Consider the following 25518-nt stretch of genomic DNA (forward strand, 5'->3'; position numbering starts at 1 on the left):
ATTTAGCGTAGGGACCTGCTATAATGAGACTTATCTTGAGTGGTTAGCAGGCTTGGCATTATTTGATCAAAGGATGTATACCAAAAGTCTCCTTTTTTCTTATAGGTATTTACACTATATATACTATAGTATATATACACTATATATAAAATGAAAGGCTCCTTACCAGGCAGACCATGGAATCCAGGGAATCCGAGGGACACACAGCAAAGAAGAGACAGCACACTTGTTAGCAATGTGCCTTGATAAAGGTCCTGTACCTAGGACCGAAACGTTGGTGATTGTGCCTGCTGTTTAAATATATTTTTTCATTGCTACCAAGTGTGCTGTCTCTTCTTTGCTGTGTGTCCCTCGGATTCCCTGGATTCCATGGTCTGCCTGGTAAGGAGCCTTTAATTATACCTGTTCTTATGGGACTAGCACCTGTCTACATCTTTATGTGTGTGCCATCTGCTCTTTTATAATATATATATATATATATATATATATATATATATATATATATATATATATAAAAATATATATATATATATAACGAAAAGAAAACAGCGCTGTTTTCTTTTCGTTCTGCAGATTGAGAGGAAGGTGGTTTTTTCCTGAAGACTGGCAGCGACAGTTCTTTTTTCTCCCCTTTCCTTCCCCCCTCTCACTCCCTTTCCACTTCCATCCACCCCTTCCCTTCCACTTGTTTGTGTTGTATGTTTATTCATGTTTTGTCTTTAGCAACAACTCTGTACATTCAGGTACTAGTGTATTCCTCTGTGTGTGTATATATATATCACTTTGCAACTATCACCCTTGTTGGTTGATATTCCAGCTAGCGCAGCAGTGTTTTTTTCCCATATATATATATATACAGAAAAATATTTTACCAGATGGGGATCCAGGAAAAACGAGACAGCACACAGTCAGGGAAATCCAAAGTAGATATATTCAAGACAAATACATAGGCACTGCATCCAACGTTTCGGTCATCATACAGTGACCTTCCTCAGGGTCGTGCAGTGTGCTGTCTCGTTTTTCCTGGATCCCCATCTGCTAAAATATTTTTCTGTGTATGTGCATATATGGGATAAGCATCAGTGAATAATCTGTTTTCAGTGTGCCAACTGCTCTTTATTTTTTCTATATATATATATATATATATATATATATATATATATATATGTATGTTCCCCACTGACTGCTATCCCAAAGGGAGAAGCGCAGGGATTCACTTTTTGGTTTGCAGCTCAATGCTGGCAGAACCGGGCAGCATGTAGCTATTTTTCCCATGGCCGAGGCAAACCGAGTTCTAAATCTGATGATATGCCCCACCCATTGGGAAAGTTACAACAGATATATTTGTATAAAGGATTGAATCCAAAATTGGACATACAGTACCTTACGTTTTCTTGCTCCAGGGTCTCACTAGAAAATTCTAGTATGTCTGCTGCAGTGCCCACAAACATGAGAAGAAGCTGAGAAAGCTGATCCCGCGTGACTCCAACTCCAATTGGAAGAAGCCATTTTCCAATAATTAGAAGTAGCAGGAATGTCTGGTGGAGTCCTAGTGTCCAAATAGTCTCACATATTGTGACCAGGGTATTAACTAACTCTACAGCCTGAATTATAAAAAAAAAAGAAAGTATTATAGCAAAGTCACTAATAGTGAAGAGTTTTATATCAAATATCAGATTGTTGTCATAACATATTTTTTTACTTGCCTCCAAATTCTATCACTGGAACAATAGATCAAAATACCCAGCTTATATAATGTAGCTCCAAATACTGTACATAAATTTATACTCCATGTTGAGAGACAAAAGTTACCAGGGGACAAACCCGAGAGAGAGATAGTTGGGAAATATACAATAAGTAATTTGAATAAATTGTGTATGTCTCTCTTCTCTCTCTCTCTTCTCCAGCAATAGCTCTATTTTGCCTATCCAAATAAGGTTCAGTTAACCAGCAGCAAATCCGGGGCAAAGCACATGCAGATAAGATGTAAGATAGTGTGGTTTCTATGTATATTTAATCCTGGACAAAATGGCAGATTTCAATTCCGTCAAATTGCATGCCTTTTTTGTGTGATTTTGCATTGGCAATATAAGAGTTTAATGAATAGGCCGGAAGTTCTGTACTGACTGAGCCAAACATTTTCAGCTACAGTTGAGCAATAAGGATTATTATTTTCTTCGAAGAGCAATTACACTTGCTTGTCAGTACAAATGTAGCAGGCGTTATTACACCCATTATCGTGCAATTTCGCGTTACCACAGTCGTAGGTTTTACCGGGTGATATGCCATTCAATTTAATGCAGCCGTGATTTGCCAAATCGCATGGTTTGGTAACCACAATGCGCCAAGTAGTGCTTAAACGCAGATAATGGGTGCAATAATGTCGGCAACATCTGTATGTGAATCTGACAACCTCGCCATGATGCACTCTTACTGCCAAACGCGAAAGGTCTCTACACCTCCACAAGACTTCAAACCTTATTTTATATATAAGCAGCACCTCAGGCAGTCTGATCTGCTGATTATCACTGAAATAAATATTCAAAGTCTTGAGGAAGTTTGGGGGTCTTTCATGTTTGGCAGTAAGCGTTCCATGTGACAAGAGGTTCTTTGCTTTACTTGTATTGATTCAGGAAATCAAGACACAGCACTGGATGCCTATGAGTGTTGCTGCCACATACTATTGGTCTTATATAGGAATCCCTGACCTGTTAGTGGAAGGATAGCATGACCCTTGACCCGAGCGCCATGGAGTGGTGCATTGGGGGGTGGAGGGAGAGGAGTATGAATATCAATAAAGAAAAAAGGGTATGGTTAAAGGTGTTGATGATGGTATTACTTTTGTCAAAGCCTGAAAATGTGGACTGGCTAGTTTTACCCAATTGGTTAATTTGGTAGAATGTAAGCGGTCCAACTGGATGCACTGTTGGGACAAAGCAACATGTGATGGGCCTTAGGGCCTGCTACTAAGAGGGATTCCAGGTGGTACAAACCATGAATGCTCACTGGGTTTCGGAAGTGAGCATACAGTGTGTTTACTTTTTTGGGCTACTTGCTGACCAGGCATAGGAGGTTGCTTTTATATTAAATAAAAGGCGGTGGCTATTGGTACCCAACCAAGGTGTCTGTTTTTATTTGGGTGGGTTATTAAATGCAGGGGCAAGAGTCGAGGTGACAAGGATCAAGTGCATATAAGACTGAATGAAAATGTTGCTTATCGCTTTGAGCACTTAATGTACCTACTAATGTACAGTATGCTAGTTTGTTTGATCTGACTACCACAAGTGCCTTCACAAATTTTAGAACAGTTCAAAGAACTATAAACCAATGTCTGTCAAGGTTCAAAAGTGAAGGATTCTTCTATTCCATGTCCTACTACCGGGGTCATAGTACTGTACATGTTAATATTAAATAGCATTGCTAAGCAGTTACAGCACATCCCTCAAAATCATTAAATGTTTCCACCCTTGTCCCATTTCCCATGCCCACTTGTAGTTAGAAGAGCAAATAGAAAAAGGGGAAGGGCCATACATTCAGTATGTAAGAAGATTTTATGTTATTCTTACCACACAAAAAGCAAAACTACAGCAAGTAAAACTTTCCCAAGTGCTAGACTACCATAGTTATAAAACAAAATAATCTAACATTGAAATATGAATCCTGCATCTATGGTATTAACTGCCTGTATTGCATTCCTCTCTATCACCTGCACCACAATTTTTAAAATATTATGCCATAAAAATACTCCTGAAAATTTAATTGTATGTTTTAAGCAAGAAGATCGTATACCTTACCGTTTTAACGACACTTGACTGGATACCGCTTCCATCGTCGTTAGGATCAGTGTAGGACCTGTTTTCTAGATTCAGGAGATTGTCTGTGGATTTATTGCTATTACATGACTGCAAAGAAACCAATAATTACTGTACTATTTTTCATATATTAATATTCAAACGATGTATGGCTTTTCTTGAAATTGCATTACTTCATCAGCCGCGAAGAACACAACATACGATACGTCAAAAGAATAACCACCAAACACAGACTCTCTTTCTATGTAACTCAAAGGACAGAATGCACTATGGGTGTATTAATCTATTGTTTTTTTCAGTGTTTAATCTTTAAATATTTAATATATTGTGTAAGTATCAGACTTATACTAAACCCCTTCTTACGGCAACTAAATGTAACTACTGTATGTCTATTCTATACGGGTACATGTAAAGAAAGTTAGTAACATACATAAGTATGTTTAATTATCTTTGTAAATGATGTTCATTATGTGACTTTGTAACTAAGTGTATTTAATAAAATGTCTAAGAAGAAGAAAAAACGTTCCTTTGTGTCAATATAATACTTGTAGTGTTTATTACTGTACATTTGATGTCTTGTGCAAAGAGACCAACTGGGTTTAGATGATGCAATCAAAAAGGCAAACTGCACCATTTATAGATGTACGCTTTGAGATATAGGGGCTGATTCTATATACTCTGAACTACTGAATACAATGCCACTGGCTTGAATGTGAGTTTTGTATATAGAATCCCCCCCATAGGTGAATATTTACTAAGTGATGCTCTGGCATAAGAAACCTTCGCGCCGTGGAGGTCACCTTACAGCCCATTCACTTGAATGGGATATAAGGTGTTTTTTGGTGTGAGAAGTTTTCTTAAGGAATAGTACTGATAAGTAAAAATGTGCGAAAGGAAAACAGGTAATGCACACCAAAAATACTGTATACTATTCTTAGAGAGGTTACTGGGTGCAGGAAAAAAAAGAACAAGCAGCCACTTAGCAGTACCTTTTTCCCACTTATTGATGCATGTACTGTACTGCAATCGTCATATACGTGCATACTGATGTAAATAATGCATTTGTAACAGGCTCTATAGTCTCCCCGCTTGCGCGCAGCTTCAATACAGGTAGGGAGCCGGTATTGCTGTTCAGGACGTGCTGACAGACGCATGCACGAGCTGCCGTTTGCCTAATGGGCGATATGTCCTTACTCGCGAGTGTACTTAAAGTGAGTGTCCTTAAACCGGGGTATGCCTGTATATATGAAACACTTTATTCTACAGTTAGGTCCGGAAATAATTGGACACTGACACAATTTTCATAATTTTGGCTCTGTACGCCACTACAATGGATTTGAAATGAAACAACCGACATGCAATAGAAGTGCAGACGTTCAGCTTTAATTCAAGGGGCTAAAAAAAATATCGTATGAAACGTTTAGGAATTGCAACCATTTACATACACAGTCCCCTTATTTCAGGGGCTCAAATGTAATTGGACAAGTTAACACAATCATAAATTAAATGTTCATTTTTAATACTTTGTCGAGAATACTTTGCAGGCAATGACTGCTTGAAGTCTGGAACACATGGACATCACCAAACGCTGGGTTTCCTCCTTTGTGATGCTTTGCCAGGCCTTTACTGCAGCTGTCTTCAGTTGTTGTTTGTTCATGGGTCTTTCTGCCTTAAGTTCTGTCTTCAGCAAGTGAAATGCATGCTCGATCAGGTTGAGATCAGGTGATTGACTCGGCCATTGCAGAATATTCCACTTCTTTGCCTTAAACTCCTGGGTTGCTTTTGCAGTATGTTTTGGGTTATTATCCATCTGTAAAGTGAAGCTCCATCCAATCAACTTCGCTGAATTTGGCTGAATCTGAGCAGACAATAAATCCCTATACATTTCAGAATTCATCCGGCTGCTTCTGTCTTCTGTCACATCATCAATAAACACTAGTGACTCAGTGCCATTGTAAGCCATGCATGCCCATGCCATCACACTGCCTCCACCGTGTTTTACAGATGATGTGGTGTGCCTCGGATCATGAGCCGTTCCAAGCCTTCTCCATACTTTTTTGTTCCCATCATTCTGGTACAGGTTGAAATTAGTTTCATTTGTCCAAAAAATGCTGTTCCAGAACTGGGCTGGCTTTTTTAGATATTGTTTGGCAAAGTCTAATCTGGCCTTTCTATTCTTCAGGCTTATGAATGGTGTGCACCTTGTGGTTAACCCTCTGTATTTGCTCTCGTGAAGTCTTCTCTTTATGGTAGACTTGGATAATGATATGCCTCCCTCCCGGAGAGTGTTCCACACTTGGCTGGATGTTGTGAAGGGGTTTTTCTTTACCATGGAAAGGATCCTACGGTCATCCACCACTGTTGTCTTCCATGGACGTCCAGGCCTTTTTGTGTTGCAGAGCTCACAAGTGCGTTCTTTTTTTCTCAGAATGTACCAAACTGTTGATTTGGCCACTCCTAATGATCCTGCTATCTCTCTGATGGATTTTTTATTTTTTTTTGCAGTCTATGGATGCCCTGTTTCACTTGCATTGAGAGCTCCTTTGACCGCATGTTGTGGGTTCACAGCAACAGCTTCCAAATGCGAATGCCACACCTGGAATCAACACCAGACCTTTTACCTGCTTAATTGATGATGAAATAACGAAGGAATAGCCCACACCTGTCCATGAAACAGCTTTTGAGTCAATTGTCCAATTACTTTTTGTCCCTTGAAAAAGAGGGGGCTACATATTAAAGAGATAATTCCTAAACCCTTCCTCCAATTTGGATGTGAATACCCTCAAATTAAAGCTGATAGACTGCACTTTAAGCCCATAATAATTCTTTAACTGTAACTTGAATCTATTTTGGTACACAGCCGAAAGAACAAAACTTGTATCAGTGTCCAATTATTTCCGGACCTAACTGTATGTAAAATGTGTTGTGTTGAACTGTAACTGTGTACCTCTTTGTTCCCTGGGCATGCAAGGCTGGTAATAAACTAATCCTGCCTGCACGCCCTGGGATCTGGGTTTACCTGGTTCCAATAGGGGGTTGGGGGCAATGGATAGTGGGGATGGGCTGGCCTATCTGGGAGCCATTGTCTGCCCAGAAAGAGAGGTGCCTATCTCATTAAAAGATAGCAAGTCAGCATTGAAAACATGGGTAGTAATGCACTGATTTCATTGACTGGTTCGTAGTTCCCGTCCTCTTTGCCTCGGCCTCCCTGGCACACCCCCAGCCCGGCTTGGCCAACACAGACAAGCGATCGCAATCTGATTGAGAATAGAGGACATTCAGCATCCATGCTGTGATTGGTCGCTACCCACACTCCATGATTTCTTATGGAGACAGGAACCTAGAAAAGGAGCAGCCGATCTCCGTTGCACAGACCTTGCTAAGGCTAGCATGGAGATGGACTAAGCGGTATACTCTGAGGTTGTGACAGAGACATTCGAAACAAAGGCTGCCTCCTATTCCGAACGGGAGATTTAAAGTTTCTTTTTTGCAACTTGCATTCAGCACCACCTGGATTTTCCGATCCCCAACATGAATGGAAACTGTGCCAAGTAAGCCATTTTGGTGGAGCAGGCACATGGGTCAACTAGGATTCTCCCTGTATCCCCCTAGTATGTGAGTTTAGCTCTGTTAGTTAACTTTGTGCTGTGTCTGTTTATTTGATCTGTGTACTTTTGGTGCTTGATCCTGTGAAAGAGTCCTGGTCTCTAGTGACAAGCTTTTCTGGCGGCAGCGGTGGGATCACCAGGCTCAGGGCTGAACTTCTCAAGTTAATTTAGAATAAGTGGGTCTCAATCCTTGAAACCTCCAGGCAATGAGTCAAGGACACTCCAATCACCCTCAGAGCTCACCTCATCCCTCCAGCAGTCATTGTAGACAGTAGACAACCCGAAAGAGCAGTCCAAAAAGAGCAGTACTTATTGTAGTACATCCCCGAGATGAGGGAATGGATCACAGTCCATATGTCGGATCAGACCAGACAAGCTGACAAGACAGCAAATAATTTTTTGATGGACAAACCCCTGCCGACCACACCGGTCCCTTCCAGCAGAGCCCCTCCACCCACTGCAGCATGGAGATCTGATGCTCCCTATTGGAGGAGTGCTCTAGCGTATTCCAGGTTATGAATTGAGTTGCTCCGTCACTGGCTTCCTCGTGCCATGCCCAGGTCACTGACCACAAGGTAGCCTCTCCTGTTTGGCTGCGGGGTTGCCTACACTAGACAATAATGCCAGGCAATTGTAGAGGCTTTGCCGACTTTTCTACCGAACGTAGATGACCAGGTAGCCCCTTCAGACCATGGACTTTTGTGGAAGGAAATAATCGCACCCTGTATGGCCTGGCGAGCCACATTTTGGCCTGATCTTGGGGTACAACCCATTAGGGTTGATGCCCCAGAGCTCTCCGTTTAAAAGTGTAATGTTGCTGACTGCCAGACAGGATGCGCCCCTCAGGGCAGAGGTAGGGTGTAGTACACCAACCTTGGCCTGGGATCTGAGGCCTGGGATACATGGATAGTTAACTCCAATTCTGGGGTCAATGCAGGCCCCAGGCAGGGGTAGTCAAGTTCAATCAGAAGTAAAGCACAAGCAGGCAATCACTGAGTCAAAGACAGAGCTCAAGCAGAACCAGGTACAGATTACTTTGCACGGGCAAAGTCAGGGAGCAATTGCCTGCTATTTAAAGGCCAGAAGCAGCTGCTGGCAATAAGGGCCAGTGAGAGGCTGACTTCCTGTCAGGAACTGAGGGCAGGAATTGCCAGGAAGCAAGATGGCCAGGTAGCTTCATTGAGGGTGTGAGGTCACTTCCTGTTTACAGCTATCTTAGGTATCTAGAAGATCCCTTATAAAAAGGGGAGGTATGATGGTAGGGGCAATGGGGCTTATAATAAATGTTAAGCCCAGCCATTGCGCCTGTCGGTCTGGATGGATGTACAGGATTTCACTGTAAATCCATCTTTCTGTGGCTTATCAGGCCCAGTGTATATAATAATGTATATAAAGCCGTTTATTCTATGTATGTGTTGTGTTTAACTGTAACTGTGTACCTCTTTGTTCCATGGGCATGCTATGCTGGTAATGCACTTATACTGCCTGAATGATCAGGGATCAGGCTTTACCTGGCTCTACGAGGAGGTTTGGGACAATGGAGAGTGGGGATGGCATTCCTCCTATCTGGGAGCCATTTTCTACCCAAGACAGAAAGGCGCCTATCTCATCAAGAGATAACAAGTCAACATTAAGAACATGAGCAGGTAGGCACTGTTTTCATTGGCTGTTTTTTAATTCCCGCCCTCCTTGCTCCGTCTCCCCATCACTCCCCCAGGCAGGATTGTCCAACACAGACAAGCCCTCATGCTGTAATTGGTTCCACACACAGCATCCATGCTGTGATTAGTCCCTACCCATTCGCCATGATTTACTATGGAGACAGGAACCTAGAAAAGGGTCGGTCGATCTCCGTTCCACTGACCTTTCTGAGGATAGAGTGGAGATGAAGTAAGCTGTGTACTCTGAGGTTTTGCCAGAGACAACCGAACCCGAGTCTGCCTGCTATTCCAAGCGGGAGATTTAAAGTTGCTCTGCTGTGACTTGCATTCAGCGCCACCTGGAATTCCTGATTCCTGACAAGAGGAAGCTGCACCGGGTAAGCCATTTCAGTGGCACTGGGCTGCTAGGTTGACTATGATTCCCCCTGTATCCTCCTGATGTGTGTATATTTCTGTTATGTGACTTTTTACTGTGTCTGTTTGCGTCGGCTGACACAAACACCCGTTTATTTGATCTCTATGTCCTGTCTGATGTTTGATCCTGTGAAAGTGTTCTGGACTCCCATGAAAGGAATGTAATTTTATTATTACCTAGACAAGTGTATACTTTTTGCTCATTGTTACTGTAATTAGCCCCTTTTTTTGCCAGCATGTTCCCTTTAATACACACACGTGACAGCACTAAGCTAAATATTAAGGGGTAGGGACTTGTTGGATGGAACACTTTGACACTGAAGTTTTCACCTCATATGGACAGATGCTGCACTAGACACAGCGATGATGGAAGTCACCATCATAGAACACCATTACCATGCTACAGTCACTTAGGACACTGGGGGGGGGGGTGTATATGTTATATATATGTAAATATATATGAAAATGTAATGAGGCATTAAACTAAGTTAATGCTGCGTTAAGTCTGATTGCTCCTAGTTTGGAATCGTGAATTGGAGACACTTTTTTCCCCCGTCTAATCTCTTTTTTCGTGTATGTCACTTAGGACACTGGGGGGTTTATAATTAGGGATAGATGCACGTATCAAGCCTGATGAAGGACAAAACATTGGTCTGCTAAATACTGTATGTGGAAAATCAAGTTTCAAATTCTTTGGAATGGATGGAAATTCTTGACTACTTAGTAAATACTGTATGGGGCAAGTGTTAAAATCTTGCACAATCAGTGTATTATTCCCTAACAGCTGTGAAAACCTCTCTCCAAATTGCTCCTTGATAGAAGTGGAGAAAATACAGTACTGTATGCTGCTATGTGAAATTGATGCACTAAGTTCTGGATAAAGAATTGCAGCGTTATCAGAAAAGTACTTTTGAAAAAGGCACAACAAGGCAGCAAATAAAGTAACTTTCTAGGTTGCAACTAATAGTGTGGAACAGCACAGAATGTCCTTTGTTTTATCTTTGTACAATGTGCCCCTTTACTGTACTGTACTTGTATCAAGTGTTAGTTGTAAGTGGAAAACACAGTGTGATCAGTATACTGCATTTGTATCATGTTGGCTATAAGAAAGAAAACACAAAGGACGTTATTCTTTATACTGCTGTAGTGCAGATCGGGGCATTATTGGACAGAAATTCTCATTGTCTACAATGGGAGTTGCCATGCAAAAGTGCACCAGTTAGTACTATTGTGGTTTAATGAATAACCACAGATGTACTGCATCAAGATTTACTTTGGAAAATACACTGTGTAAAAAAAATTGATGTAAAAATAAATAAGGCAGCTAAAACTAAATAATTGGTGATGCATATAAGGATATAAATATCTGGAATGTCTGATGTAATAAAATATCTTTTTTAAATAGCTGCTTTAAAATTATTTTGAAGGCCACAAAACCTTAAAGCAGTAGTATCATTTTGTAAGACACAGCTATAATTATAATGGTGTTTCATTTTAGGAAAAAATATATATTTTATTTAGCATCTCTATATCAAGGAAAAAATCTATATTTTGTCTTGAACGAAACCAAAGGCATTTCAATTTATTTATGTATTTTGCTTATTAGGCAGGATACAGTATAATTGAGCTATACACAATATATTTTGTCATCATTTTTTTTAACACTTCCAACAAGATTAAGAATTAAATATTTTCTCGATCAGATTAGATTTGTAAATGTGTAATACATATCTAGTAAGTATATACAAATACCACTTGTGAGCACATTCACGTGTCTCAGACAGGTCAGCATCCCTGATTTTCACCAATATCTACTAGCATACCGTGCTTCCACTGCAGCCAGGGATTCTGGGAAATGACATGCAAATGAGCACACAGTGCTTCCACTGTGTGACCTTTTGCTTCATGTCAATTTTAACATGGACTACGATAAGCTTATGCCTGCTGTATTACAGTGTAGCCCCCTGTAAACAGCACAGGCTATACCTATCTCCCTTCTACTGTGGTAAGTCCTTTTAAGATCAGGCACCAGTAATCATCACGGGTTTTCCCCCTTCATAGCCCTGCCCTGAGTGGTAGATGCAGGCCTGGACTCTGCTGCAGGCGTGAGCAAGAGGGGAGGTTCTGCTGATATCACAAGAGGTGGGGCTAGCTCTATATTTAGCAGCCAACTCCTGTAAGTGACGAGTCTGCCGCAAGTCTGCCGTGGGACTGTCTGAGTAGTGAGTCCTGTGGATCGGTCCAAGGAGTTGGAGGAGACCGCGGTCTCACCTGCGCAGCCGTGCAGGAGCAGAGAGAGGAGTGGAGAGACTCAGCCACTTTGAGTAGAGCTGATAGCCTTATAGACCTGGTGGACCAATGCCCCTCACCCCCTGCCTGGGGTGATGGGGAGAATCCAATCCCCACCGCGAGGATAACCTCGGAGGTGGGCCATGGGGTATTGAAGCCCCAGCCCAGACCATCCTGTCGGAGGAGAGACTTGGAGGGAAGGAGAGGAGGAAATATCTGTGTGGGAGGAGAGCGGAGTAATTAGCAAGGCTTTGCTGTTGTTGTTGCTGCCGCTGAACGCCACTACATTTGGGAGTTGCTGATTTGCCAATAAAGAGACTATCCTTTGTACCAAAGACTGTGTGTGAGTTGGAAGATATTACCCTGGGACCGAAGGGGTTCTTCTATACAGGTCCTTTTCCATATTCCTGGGAGTATAGAAGATGGAGGCGCTGCACCACTAAGAGATCATGAAGGCTACCACCCCAGAAGCCCGGTCCTGGCTCCCCAATAACATCGCGGGACGCTCAGGCCCTCCTGTTCCTCACAGGTATGCACCACCACACCGCATGTAATCTGCCCTCATGCACCCTAGACACCACTGTAGAGTCTGGGGTGGGGGGAAGCAGAGTTACAACAGTAAACAGCTTTTCAGCGCAGCCTGGTTAAAGACGTGCATGACCAATATGTGTGGTTAATAAATGTTTTGCCATCCTTTTATTTTTGATGCAGTCAGGCTTAAGTAGATACTACTGCTATTAAGTAGAAGTTCCTTGCTATTACATACTTCATGTAGTTCGAAAAGAAAACCATCATTACAAAATCATAATGCCCTTCTGTCTGTAGGCATTAACCATCTGCACAAGTCCAGATGTTTTCTAATTGTCTTTATAATCAGGCTTGCCAGCACAAATCTTCTTCAAATTCAACAAATGCTTCAGACTGGCTCTATACTTTATTAAAACATTTAAAAGTCTATACTGCAGATCCTTGCACTGATTTTTTTGAATATTGCTTAGAAAGTTATAATACTGTATAAACAAGATTTGTGTTTATTGCATCTTTTCATTTACGGGCTTCTTCATATTATAACATTCTGTAGAAGTAAGGGAACATAGGGTACAAAGGGTACAAAAACATGTTACAGCAGATAGTGCTGCTAGCACTTTATAGTTTTAGTACAAGTTTTACACAATCTAATTTGTACACCTCCCAATAGTAACTCCATATCTGACCCTTACTAGTGGCCAGAATAGTATCACAACATAGAGCTGCAACTGCCAGTTGCCGACCGCTTGCCTAGAGAATTCTGCACTTAACCAGTCGCACGCCGCAAGATTCCAGCGGCCAGACTAATGGCCCATCGGATTAACACAGCGGTGGGTCCCTCCGTTTTAATGGGACTCGTGCTGCGTGAATCCTACCGGGTTCCACCTTTCTGTAAGAGATGTGCAGTAAGAGAGACAGAATCAGTCACTCTACCTGCGCGCCTCTAATAAGCAATTGCCAGGCTTTTATTTTATTTTAATTACATATTATTATAGCAGGGGGTCTCCGGAGCTGAACCGCATTAATTTCAGGTGCTTATTTGTTTTTTGCAGGTTGCACATTGACTGCCATAGTGGCAACCAATGCTCATAGGGCATATGTGTGCCACTGTGCCAATCAATTGGTTTATGGGCATTTAAAAAAAAAATTGAATGTCTTTTTTATTTGGTGCTTGTTTTTTGATTTGCAGGTTGCACAATGACTGCCATAGTGGCAACCCATGCCCAACAGGGCATGGGTGTGCCACTGTGCCAAACAATTGGTTTATGGTATTTTTTTTATTGAAATTGAATGTTTTTTTTATTTGCTGCTTTTTTATTTATTTGCAGGTTGCACATTGACTGCCATAGTGGCAAGCCATTCCCATGGGGCATTCGTGTGACACTGTGCCAATCAATGGATAAAGGAGGTGGGGGTAGTTGTCCCGGGGAAGGTGGTTAGGCCTCCCGGGTGGGTAGCAGGAGGTGTTTAACTAATTAGTTACCATAGTGGTTAATAACCGCTAAGGTGATTAAGGGGTTAGTTACAGTAGTTAGTTTTATTTACTTTACTGTTGGTGATCACTGAAGAAGAGAAAAACAAGGTGGACGATGACAGCCTTCATCCTGGAAGGGGTAAGTAGAACTTTAACTTACTATATGCTAGCTGGCTAATGTTTTGGCTATTTTATATTTATTAATGGGCAAATTAGTTAGTATCCAGACATGGATAATAGGGATTTTGCCCATTGCTGTACTGTATGTGTTGGGGGAGGGGGTGGGGGGGTTGTTCAATGAATTGTATTGATGTTTGTATTGTAATGTTTACTGGGGGCAGAGGAGGAGGGTGAGGGGGTAAGGGGGTAGCTGCCCCAGGGTGGGTGGTTAGGCCTCTCGGGTGTGTATTGGGAGGGGTTAACCCTTTCATTACCATAGCAGTTACTACTGCTTAGGTAATGAAGGGTTAAACTCCTCCCGCAACCTTCCCGGTAGGCCTAACCACCCACAAACTACCCCATTCACTCACCCCCTCTTACCCCTATAAACCAGGTAGTCTGGCTTAACCCCTTCATTGTCTTAGCAGTTAGCCGCTAAGGTAATGAAGCTGCTTTTATTTTATTTTGATAACATTATTGAAGCAGGGGGTCTCCGTAGCTGAACAGCATTGATTTCAGGTCCGGGGATCCCATGATTCCTGAGTTACAGGCCCAGTTATGGGGTGCTGGTATCCCTCTGGTTTGTTTAAATCTCTTGATCATGTGGGCCGTGATATGGGAGAATTTAAACATGGCCGCTGGGATACTGGCACCCCATACCGGGGCCTGTAACTCTGGAAGCAGGGGGTCCCACAACCTGAAATCAATGCGTCCAGCTCCGGTGACCCCCTGCTACAATAATATGTTATTAAAATAAAATCCCCATGATTGAGGATGGAGAGGTGCTGATGGTCATATGTAGCCAAGCTCAGGAGAACAGAAGAGCTGAGTCAAGAGGAAAAGCTAAGGTCAGGAGCAAGGATCTGGAAGAACGACAACTGTGGAGGCAAGACAGCAGTGAATACTTTGAAAATAGGAAGGTTTATGCTCAGCTGATGAACCAGTGAACCAATGGGGACAAGACAAGAGGAGGCACGTCAGGAACGCATGCTGCGATAGGTGTAGGACACAGGTGTGGGAGGGCTTACAGGCGGAGGCTGGTGACGTGGTACCTGCGTCACGCGCATACGTGACATGCTCATGACGCCCCTGCATGGACGCATCCTGGAGGTGGGACCGGAGGGCTTGGTATAAACTTCTGTGCATGATGCACGGGCGGCCGTAGTCCAACAGCTGATAGATGGCCCAGGTGAAGCGCTGCAGGAGGAGGGGGAAGTGGAGCACCCGATCATGGGTCAAGGTAAGGAGGGGGTGTGCTGAGGATAGCAGGACTCACTGATCCTTACAGTCCCCACCCCCCCTTCAGGAGCGACCTCCGGGCATCTCAGGAATGGCTTGTGAGGGTACTTGGCATGGAAGATGCAAACAAGTCTTGGAGCGTGAAGATGGTGGTGAGGAACCCAGGATCATTCCTCGGGTTCTAAATCCTTCCAGTGCATAAGATACTGGACCAATCGCCTTGAAATCCTGGAGTCCAAGATAGACTGAACCTTGTACTCTTGTTGTCTGTGTATGGGAACAGGAGCCTTAGACGAGGAGGGATCGGGAAAGCGAGCATCCTGCACAGCTGGTTTTAGCAGAGACACATGAAAAACAGAGGTGATCTTCATAGAAGGAGGAAGGCATAGCCGGTATGCCACTGGGTTGACTTTTTCCAAGATGGAATATGGTCCGATTAACCTTGGTGCCAGTTTCAGTGTAGGGACCTTGAGCCTTATATTCCTAGAACATCCACACCCTGTTTCCTGGTTTGAACTCTTGGATCCTTCTTCGGTGACCGTATGCCTGTCTCTTTTGTCTGGTAGTTGACTTCTTGAGTTTCTCCTTTATCTTTTCCACAAATTTTGAAGACTAAGACTTCTGTTGTCTGCTGGTGGTACCCCAGAAGTGGGTGTAGAGATGGGTAGAAGTGAAGGGTGGAACCCATAATTGATGAAAAAGGGCGACTCCATGGTGAATTCATTACACAAATTGTTATGTGCGATCTCGGCCCAAGGCAGAAGATCCAGCCAGTCGTCCTCAGTGTTCGAAACGAAACACCTGATGTATTGTTCGAGAGACTGGTTGGTGCGCTCAGTCTGACCGTTGGTTTGGGGATGAATTCTTTGATGTTCTTTTGCATGCCGGGCCACCAAAAGGTCCGTTCCACAAGGTCGTGGTCCTTCTAGCACCTCTGTGACCTGAAGACTTAAAAGAGTGACCGAAATCCCGATAGTTACAGCAATTCACCGGTACACAGTGTGTTTCTTCCCTCTGCTTCTCTGCTCCCATCTACGTCACATCCGGTTGACGCAGGGCTGTGGGCGGAAGTGCTGTAAGGGGGATCTCCGGCTGCCAGGACTTCGTAACCCTGACTTGCACAGACTGGATGCTGAACACAGGATTCTACGTGTTTCGTCGGTACGACTTCTTCAGGAATCTCTATCGGGATTTCGTACAATGACTGTACCTATTATTACTTATGTGAGTGCATAGCCATATGTTTTATCTGTGATGATCTCCAATACATTTTAAGACGTTATTGCGCAATTTTGGTATTTCTTATTATTTCTGGGTATTCGTGCGGTGGTGGAGAAATAAGTGAAAGGGATCTACACCTGTGGATATCCATGCTCATTGCTCTAAACAGAGAGAGAAGTGTCTCTGTAATGCCTGATTTTTGAAAGGAAAATTGTGAGTGGATTACCTTCTTCACTAGAAAGAAAAGAACTGAGACTCTATCACACTATGTTGCTTTTATCTTTCTTTTTCATATAATCACGTGAACATTGGCGCTCCCCTGTATCTTTGAGGAATTCTGCAATCAAAAAGGCTAAGAGAACAGTCTTTATAAGGGTTTTGAGTAGCTTTTCTATTAGCACCTTTTACACTGGGTGGTGGATTTATCACATAATTAACTAATAGATCACAGTTCACATTGCAATTGAAGTTATAGATATTATTTCTGTCATTTGCTTTTAAACACATTGTTATACATATTTTTTTTTAGGACATTGTTATAAGTAAGCGCCGTTACAATCACATTTTTTCACTACATACTTATTTGCATGTCAGCGCTTTTCTTACCCTGTGACAATGTATAATTTACCTGAGGGTCATAGTTCATTTCAAGAAGCCAGAGAGATGGCACTATGCTTATTAAGTAGCAGAAGATTGCTGGTGAAAACCTGCAAAAAGAAAATGATATCAAAAACAGAAATCATGGTAGTTACTTTAAGTACTTACTATATAAGCATACTGTATATTATTTATTTAATAAAAAATATACTTTTCATATAGCATTGACAAGATATTGTTTTACACCGATCTGGTGGTAGAGCATGGCAAAGCCCCTTGAAGTCTATAGGGCTTTCAGTACGATAGTGTTTGATCTCTAGCATAATCTTTCTTTACCATGTTGATGTAAATTTACCTTTTCACAAATCCTTAAAATACAGTAGAAGCCACTTATCTCTATCTAAAAGAGGGGACTATGTAATCGTCTATGTTGTTTTTAAGGAGTTTACTGTACTGTAGATTGCTGTAGTAATGGAGTAAACTGGATTGATGGTAAAATGGGAGTTTTTGTGTGAAAGACAATATAATCTTAACCATTTAATTATTGAATTTACGACCATTCGAATATGCCACTGCATTTTCCCCATTAAAGAATACAGTACGACCTTCCATCTAAACAGGTCAACAAATATGAACCACTGTATATAGTATTCCCCATAAATACTTATCACCTTGTAAACCAGACATTTAAAATTCACTGTTAAAATATACAGTACAGTACCACCTTTTAAACTAGGCAGTGACATTTTGCAATTGCATATTTATAATTAAAATCTCTGAACCGCCTAGAAAATTCACTTTATTTTAAATTCAGTTAATTTTAAGCAAATATGCAAGAATAAAATTTTGTATGGCATTTAATTTGCAAAGTAATTAGGAGTTCATAAAAATAAAATACATTTCTTCTTACACAGTATATAAAACAAAACACGGAGTAAACCAATCTACAGTAACGCAGTTTACAAAGGAAAAAAATTAAAATTATCTTGTCATACTAACACATGCAGTATTGCAAATCCCTTATGGGTAACAACATGTGAGGATTCACCATCCTGGCGATCGCAGAAAATCTCCTCACCCTAAACAAGGCTTCCGTGACGGACACCCAGGATGCGCGGTTTCGTGGTCCCAGTACGAACACGGACCTTGCGCGTCCTGATCCCCCGCCCGTGGATTTGGATCCCGCCCCCATCTCTGACGCACGTCGGGTGCATTTGGCCAGCCTCCCTGCTGACGCGTGAGTCAAGCCCCCGCTCTGGTGAAAGTCAGGATCACCGTGGGAATGACGCGCGTTCTCAACTCCGCCCCTTGACCTCCGTGACATGCACGGGTCGGCGCACGATTGGTACCGCCCCTCTTACCCCAAGAATCGGCCTGGGAGTGAGTCCAAGCCATGCCCCTTGGCCTCACTCGGAACTGGCAGTTCCGCACTCATCCCCGATTAGGCTGTAATATAGGGCACACCTCTGTGCAACAGCAGCCTATCGGCACTTACTTCCTGGTTCCATCCTGGCTGGCTATTGGAGGCTCCTCCTATATATACCTTCAGTCTGCTCTCTATCCTTGCTGAGCATAGTCATTGTGACGCCGTGCCTTGCTGCATTCCTGTTCCTGAGACCTTGCCTTCCTTACCTGCCGTTAATCTCTTGTTGCCTGAACCCTGCTACTGTATTACTGTATCTTGGACTCCGCTTCTCACTACTCCTGTTCCGGCTTGTATGACCTTTCTCCTGTCTCCAGTCCTGACCTTGGCTAAGTACTCCAACGATCCGATATTCTCCCATCCTGAACCTGGCTACGTACCCCGACTATCCGATACTCTCCAATCCTGAACCTGGATACGCTCTCTGCCGATCCGCAACTCTCCATTCCTGAACCTGGCAAGTACCTTAGCTATTCTACAATCTGTAATCCTGACCTGGCTTGAACGACTACTCTACATCCTAGGCGCGCCCACGTGGCTGTGGGTCAACGTTATCCAATCCCCTACCTCAGCACCGCGGTCGCGCTTGGGTTTGTGGTGAGCTACGAGTTACAGTATGCTCAGCCACACAAACTTTGACCCCGCTGCGGTAGGAAGAGTCCTGCGCACACGCAAGCTACCTAACTACCTTAGAGGAAAAGATTGTGGGTAGCGAGCAAACCATGCTCTCCCGTCAGGAGGAGTTTCGCACCCTTTCTCGTGCTTTACAGGAACTGCATTCCCCTCTTGTACCTGCTGTTCCTGAGATTCCCACTAGTCCAGCTTTGCCTCTCTCTCAAGAACCTTGCTTACCTACCCCTAACCGTTATGGGGGTGACCCTCATGAATGTCGTTTTTTTTTAAATCAATGCTTTATACAATTTTAAATTAATCCTTCACGCTTTACTGCACCCCGCGCCAAGGTGGCGTATATTTTTTTTTTCTCCTAATAGATGACGCTCTTGCCTGGGTATCTCCCATCTGGGAGCGAAGAACCGACCTCACACAGGTTATTGGAGCCTTTGCCCGGGAATTCCGGAAAGTGTTTGATACACCCAGTCGTAAGGTATGTGCTTCCTCTGCACTTTTTCATGTTTCCCAACGCAGTCGTTCAGTCGCCAAATATGCTCTTGAGTTCAGAACTATAGCTGCCGAGACCGACTGGAACAACGTAGCCCTGGCCGCAGCCTTTTGGCAAGGTTTATCGGAAACCTTGAAGGATGAATTAGCAGCCTACGATCGTCCCACCGATTTGGAGGAGCTCATCGCTGTCTGTATCATGGTGGATCGTCGCCTCCTGGAGTGACGTACAGAGAAGGTTCACCATCGTACCATCCCAGCACGGATCAATCCTGGTCAGGTGAGCTCCACTGAGGTTTCTACCCCGGACACGTCTGAACTTATGCAATTAGGAGGTACCAGTCTTTCCAAATCGGAGAAATTAAGCTGCAAAAACACTGGCCTATGTCTTTACTGCTGTGTTTCTGGACACTTTGCCTATTTTTGTCCCCAAAGTCGGGAAAAGCAAAGTTCCCATGAGTCCTGGGGGAGTCTCATTCGGAACTCTTTTTCTCTCCCCTATTTCTGCTGACAACCCGTCTCGCATTCTTGTCCCCATTACACTCTTTTGGGAGGGCTTTCAAGTATCCACACTTGCTTTCATCGATTCAGGTGCCGGTTGGAACTTCATAGATCAAGCTTTCGCAGAACACCATCTGGTTCCTACCAGGCACAGAAAGAAGCCCATTGCTCTTGAAGCCATAGACGGAAGACCTCTGCAGCCGGCATTCATCTCCTTGGAGACAGAGGTGCTTCAACTCAAGGTGCAAGACACACACCTGGAAAGATCAAATTCAATGTTATCCATACTCCTTCCATCAGCATGATCCTCAGGCTACCCTAGCTACAAATTCACAACCCTCGAGTTTATTGGCTCAACAAGGAACCCAACCAATGGAGTAAATTTTGCCATAAGAACTGCATTCTGGAGGCAAGTAGTATCGGGGGTACCAACGTGTCCGAGGAGCAGGAGAAGGTGCCAGACAAGTAAATGCACAGGTTCAGGATATCTTCGATAAGGTCAGATCAGAGGTTTTTCCCCCTCACCGCCCGTTCAATTGTCCCATCGATCTGCTTCCAGGCACTACACCCTCCAAAGGGACTTCCTATCGTCTGTCTATGCCGGAGACTAAGGCAATGAAAGAGTACATTGCGGAGAACTTTCAGAAGGGGTTTATCTGGAAATCCACCTCTCCTGCGGGCACAGGGTTTTTCTTTGTGAAGAAGGACGGGTCCTTACGCCCTTGCATAGACTACCGGTCCCTTAACAAGATTACCGTAAAAAAAACGCTATCCCTTGCCCCTCATTTCTGAACTGTTTGATCGATTACAAGGAGCTAGTATCTTTTCAAGTTGGATTTAGGAGGTGCTTATAATCTGGTCAGGAGCCGTCAGGGAGATGAATGGAAGACGGATTTCAACACCAGAGATGGACATTATGAGTACTTGGTCATGCCCTTTGGTCTGTGCAATGCCCCAGCCGTGTTTCAGGATTTCGTAAATTAAATTTTCAGAGATCTCCTCAAATCTTTTGTAATCGTTTATCTTGATGACATTTTAATTTTCTCCAAATCCAGACAGGAACACATCTCTCATGTGAAACAGGTGCTCCATCACTTATGACAGAACAAACTTTTTGCCAAACTGGAGAAATGTCATTTTCATCAAACATCCACCATGTTTCTAAACTACATCATTTTCGATACCGGCCTCACCATGGATCCCGCCAAGGTCAAAGCCGTCCTAGATTGGCCACAATCTACCACCCTGATGGCAGTACAATGCTTCCTTGGATTCTCAAACTATTACCGTAGGTTTATCCAAAAAAAATCTTCTCTAGTAGCTCCACTTACGGAATTAACCAAGAAGGGAGTGGACCCTGCTTCTTGGTCCGCTGCTGCCCTCCAGTCTTTCGCCCGTCTCAAAAAAGCCTTTGTATCCGTCCCCATTCTCATTCATCCTGATCCCAAGCTTCTTTTACCCTTGAGGTCTACACCTCAGATGTGGGTGTAGGCGCTGTTCTGTCCCAAAGGAAGTATTCCCTGTCCAGGTTGCATCCTTGTGCAAAAATGTGAAAAAATAAAGTGCGCAACTACAATCAATAAAAGTGATGTGATTATGTGATGTAAAAAATGGGTGACCTTTAAACAACGTAGAATATATGGAACGTCTGCAGCTGTGGCACCAGGGATGGCTCAAATACCCCCTAATAGCAAACAGAAATACAAAAAACACAGCGCACAACGCTCATAGTGCATTAAAAATTATATTAGTAACCACAAGAGTAAGGTGAGTATTAAGCGTATATTTAAATAGAAATAACAAGCATTTCAGGGTTAATGTTACCCAAGCACCAATGGACGCCAATGAAGATGTCGTGGCTCTCTCCTTCTTAATCCCTCAGCCTCGGGATAGGGCCTGGGTGGTCTTCCGATCGGGTAGCTGTTGATCCAGCCCTCAGCCTCAAGGTAGTGCTTAGATGGTCTCCGGTTCAGCTAAACAACAGTACAGCCAGATCGCCGTGCCGAGCAGTAATGCCTCACACTGTTAAAGTCTCTGTAGCAGCGGAGCACACGATGTAGGGCATCTGAATTCGGCGCTTCGGGGTCCGTGACGTCACACGGTCGCGACTGAACATCGCAAGTCAGCAAAACACCGGGCTGGTTCTCACGGGGTGATAGGTGGTGAGGGTTCACAAATAGTCTTTAATCCAATGCTTTTCAAGACCACAGGGGTCTCTTCATCAGGGTATATTGACTCGTCATAATAATGTCATTTAAATACCCCTCGCTTGTCACCGATTGGGCCCTCAATTGGGAGAGGCAACCAATCATAAGGCAGCGGGGAGGAGTCAAGTTACTCCAAGCATACACGAATGTATACACATTGCCCTTGGTAACCTAATACAATACAATAAACTTTATTAAACATAAAATGACGCACAAAAACATATAACAGTGTGTGGTGACTCTAAAATGAAGAGAAAAAATATTAGTACACAAATATATAGGAACAGCTGCATCTATATAAAATATACTGTGTTTAAAACCATAGAAGTGGATTATTATATTGAAAAAGAAGCATGAAATTAAAATATCGCAATAAATAATCTAATAAATAGATAAATTGTAAAAATTGGAGTGTAATTAAAAACCAGCTCAAAAGATATATAAAAAATTACTATTTAATATAGGCTAAAAAGCTAAAAAAGGGAAAGGATTTTCCTAAACCTCCAAATAGCATGGATCAATATACTGCTGCGGCCGAGTTTATTTGAGCATTTGCCCGGTCTCGGCCGCAGCAGTAACCAGGCGCGCGCCGGGATGTGCCTGACGCGTGCCGAAGCCGCGGAGGAGCGCCCTCCGATCGGGGCTTTCTCCCTCCGCTCGCCGGGTCCGCCGGGTCCCCCGGAACCCCCTGCCGCCGTCCCCCACATCGCGGGACACTAGGGCTCCCTCGGGGAGCCCTAGACGCGCGTGCAGGGGGCGCAGGCACCCGATGACGCGTGACCGCGCGTCAATGACGCGCGTCACGCCGAGGGAGTGCGGCTAGCATGCCGGGGCATCCCCAAGCTTGCGGAGCTAGCCGCACTCAAATAAAATGTGCCGCCTCTGTAGGGACCATATATCTATATCCTCACACTTAATACTCCCCTTACTCTTGTGGTTACTAATATAATTTTTAATGCACTATGAGCGTTGTGCGCTGTGTTTTTTGTATTTCTGCATCCTTGTGCATTTAAAAAAAAAAAAATCTCCGGCCCAATGCAACTACGACGTTGGGAACCAGGAACCCCTGGCCATGAAGCTAGCTCTCAAAGTATGGAGACCCCTGCTTGAGGGCACTGAAGATCCGATAACCATCCTCATGGATCATAAGAACTTGCTTTACATTGAAGTTGCACACCGCCTGGGAGCCCGCCAAGCCAGATGGTCACTGTTTTTCTCTAGGTTTAATTTCATAATTTCCTACCTTCCCGGATCCAAGCATATTAAAGCGGACACTCTTTCTCGACAATTCTCCCTGGACGACAAGACTGAGGATCAGCAAAAACCCATTTTATCGCCCAAATGTTTTCTCTCGGCCACATCATTTGGAGCACTCAAGGACATCGTCCGCCAACAAAGCCACATCCCTCCTGTATTTTGCCTCCACAGGACCGTCTCTTCACTTCACCCCCACACCGTAAGAAGGTCCTCGAATGGAGTCATTCATCCAAATCTGCAGGCCATCCCGGCACCTAAAGGACCTTGGACCTCATCTCTCGCACCTTTTGGTTTCCAGGAATGCAAAAGGACATTAAAAAAATTGTAGCTTCGTGCCCTACGTGTGCCAGGACTAAAATTCCCAGGATAACTCCTTCAGGTCTCCTTCAACCTCTACCTGTTCCGGATCGGCCAGGGACACATTTGTTGATGGATTTCATTGTGGACTTGCCTAGTTCCAAAGGTATGGACACGGTTCTTGTAGTAGTGGACCGTTTTTCGAAGCAGGCCCATTTCATACCACACAAGGGCCTGCCTAACTCTCCTAGATTAGCTGACATCTTTATCAGGGAGATCTTTCGGTTACATGGAGTACCCTTGTAAATAGTTTCAGATAGAGGATCGCAATTCATTTCTCGTTTCTGGCGCTTGTTTTGTATTCAGCTAGGTATCACCCTCCATTTCTCGTTGGGATACCACCCACAGACCAATGGTCAAACGGAGAGGACCAACCAGTCCCTGGAACAGTATCTACGTTGATTTACGTCGGATTCCCAAGATGACTGGGCGGAACTCTTACCCTGGGCAGAATTCGCCCACAATAACGCACGAAGCAGCTCTACCCTGGAGTCGCCGTTCTTAGTAAATTACGGTTTCAACCCTTCCACTCTTCCTCTTGTTTTACCTTCCTCAGGGGATCTGCGCCGTATGACAGGATAAAGACCTTACAAGACCTATGGAGAAAGATTGAGATCAACATCAGGAAAGCAGTCAATAGGCAAAATAATCAGGTAGAATGCCACCGCAGACCTGCTCTGGACCTTAAACCTGGCGACACGGTCTGGTTGTCATCCCGGAACATCAGGCTGAAGGTACCCTCTATGAAGTTCGCACCTAGATGTCTTGGACCCTTTGCGATTTGCGAAAGGATGAACCCGGTGGCATATCGTCACGCTCTCCCACCTTCCATGAAGATTCCTTCTGTATTTCCCGTTTCTCTTCTCAAACCGGTGGTCCAGAATGCCTTTTCAGTTCCGGTGGCCCCCACCTCTCCCCTCATGGTTCAAGGACAACCTGAATACGAGATCCAATCTATCCTTGACTCTAAGATCTCCAGAGGTTCGCTACACTATCTGGTGCAATGGAGAGGTTTCGGCCCGGAAGAGAGGTCCTGGATTCCGGGCCACCAGGTTCACGCAGCCAAACTGGTCCGCATGTTCCATGACAAATTTCCTGAGAAACCATCGTGGAGTCGCCCGGAGGTCGCTCCTAAAGGGGGGGGGGTACTGTGAGGATTCACCATCCTGGCGGTCGCAGACCATCTCCTCACCCTAACAAGCCTTCTGTTATGGACACCCAGGATGTGCGATTTCGTGGTCCCAGTATGCGCGCACGCACGAACTTTACGCGTCCTGATCCCCAGCCCACGGATTCGGATCCCGCCCCATCTCTGTCGGGTGCGTTCGGCCAGTTTCCCTGCTGACACGCGAGTCATGCCCCGCCCCCGCTCTGGTGAAAGTCTGGATCGCCGTGGGAATGACGCATGTTCTCGGCTCCGCCCCTTGACCTCCCTGACATGCGCGGGTCAGAGCGCGATTGGTTCCACCCCCTCTTACCCCAAGAATCGGCGTGGGAGTGACACGCGCTCCAAGCCACACCCCTTGGCCTCCGTGACGTGAGTGGGATGGCACGCGAGCAGTTCCGCCCTCATCCCCGATTAGGCTGCATCATAGGGCACATCTGTGTGCACCAGCAGCTTATCGGCACTTACTTCCTGGTTCCGCCCTGGC

General features: G+C 44.2%; 1 protein-coding gene across 1 annotated transcript in view; it reads right to left on the bottom strand.

Moving 5' to 3' along the window:
* Window positions 1–25518, bottom strand: part of TMEM26 (transmembrane protein 26) — a 162110-nt gene that overhangs the window by 52236 nt on the left and 84356 nt on the right. The window contains exons 2-4 of the mRNA XM_075612967.1: window positions 17034–17112; window positions 3795–3902; window positions 1384–1604 (exon numbers count right to left, since the gene is read on the bottom strand). Of these exons, the coding sequence (XP_075469082.1) occupies window positions 1384–1604; window positions 3795–3902; window positions 17034–17112 (408 nt within the window). The remainder of the gene's footprint in view (window positions 1–1383; window positions 1605–3794; window positions 3903–17033; window positions 17113–25518) is intronic.

This window comes from Ascaphus truei, chromosome 8 (assembly GCF_040206685.1).
Source record: "Ascaphus truei isolate aAscTru1 chromosome 8, aAscTru1.hap1, whole genome shotgun sequence".
Lineage (NCBI taxonomy): Eukaryota > Metazoa > Chordata > Amphibia > Anura > Ascaphidae > Ascaphus > Ascaphus truei.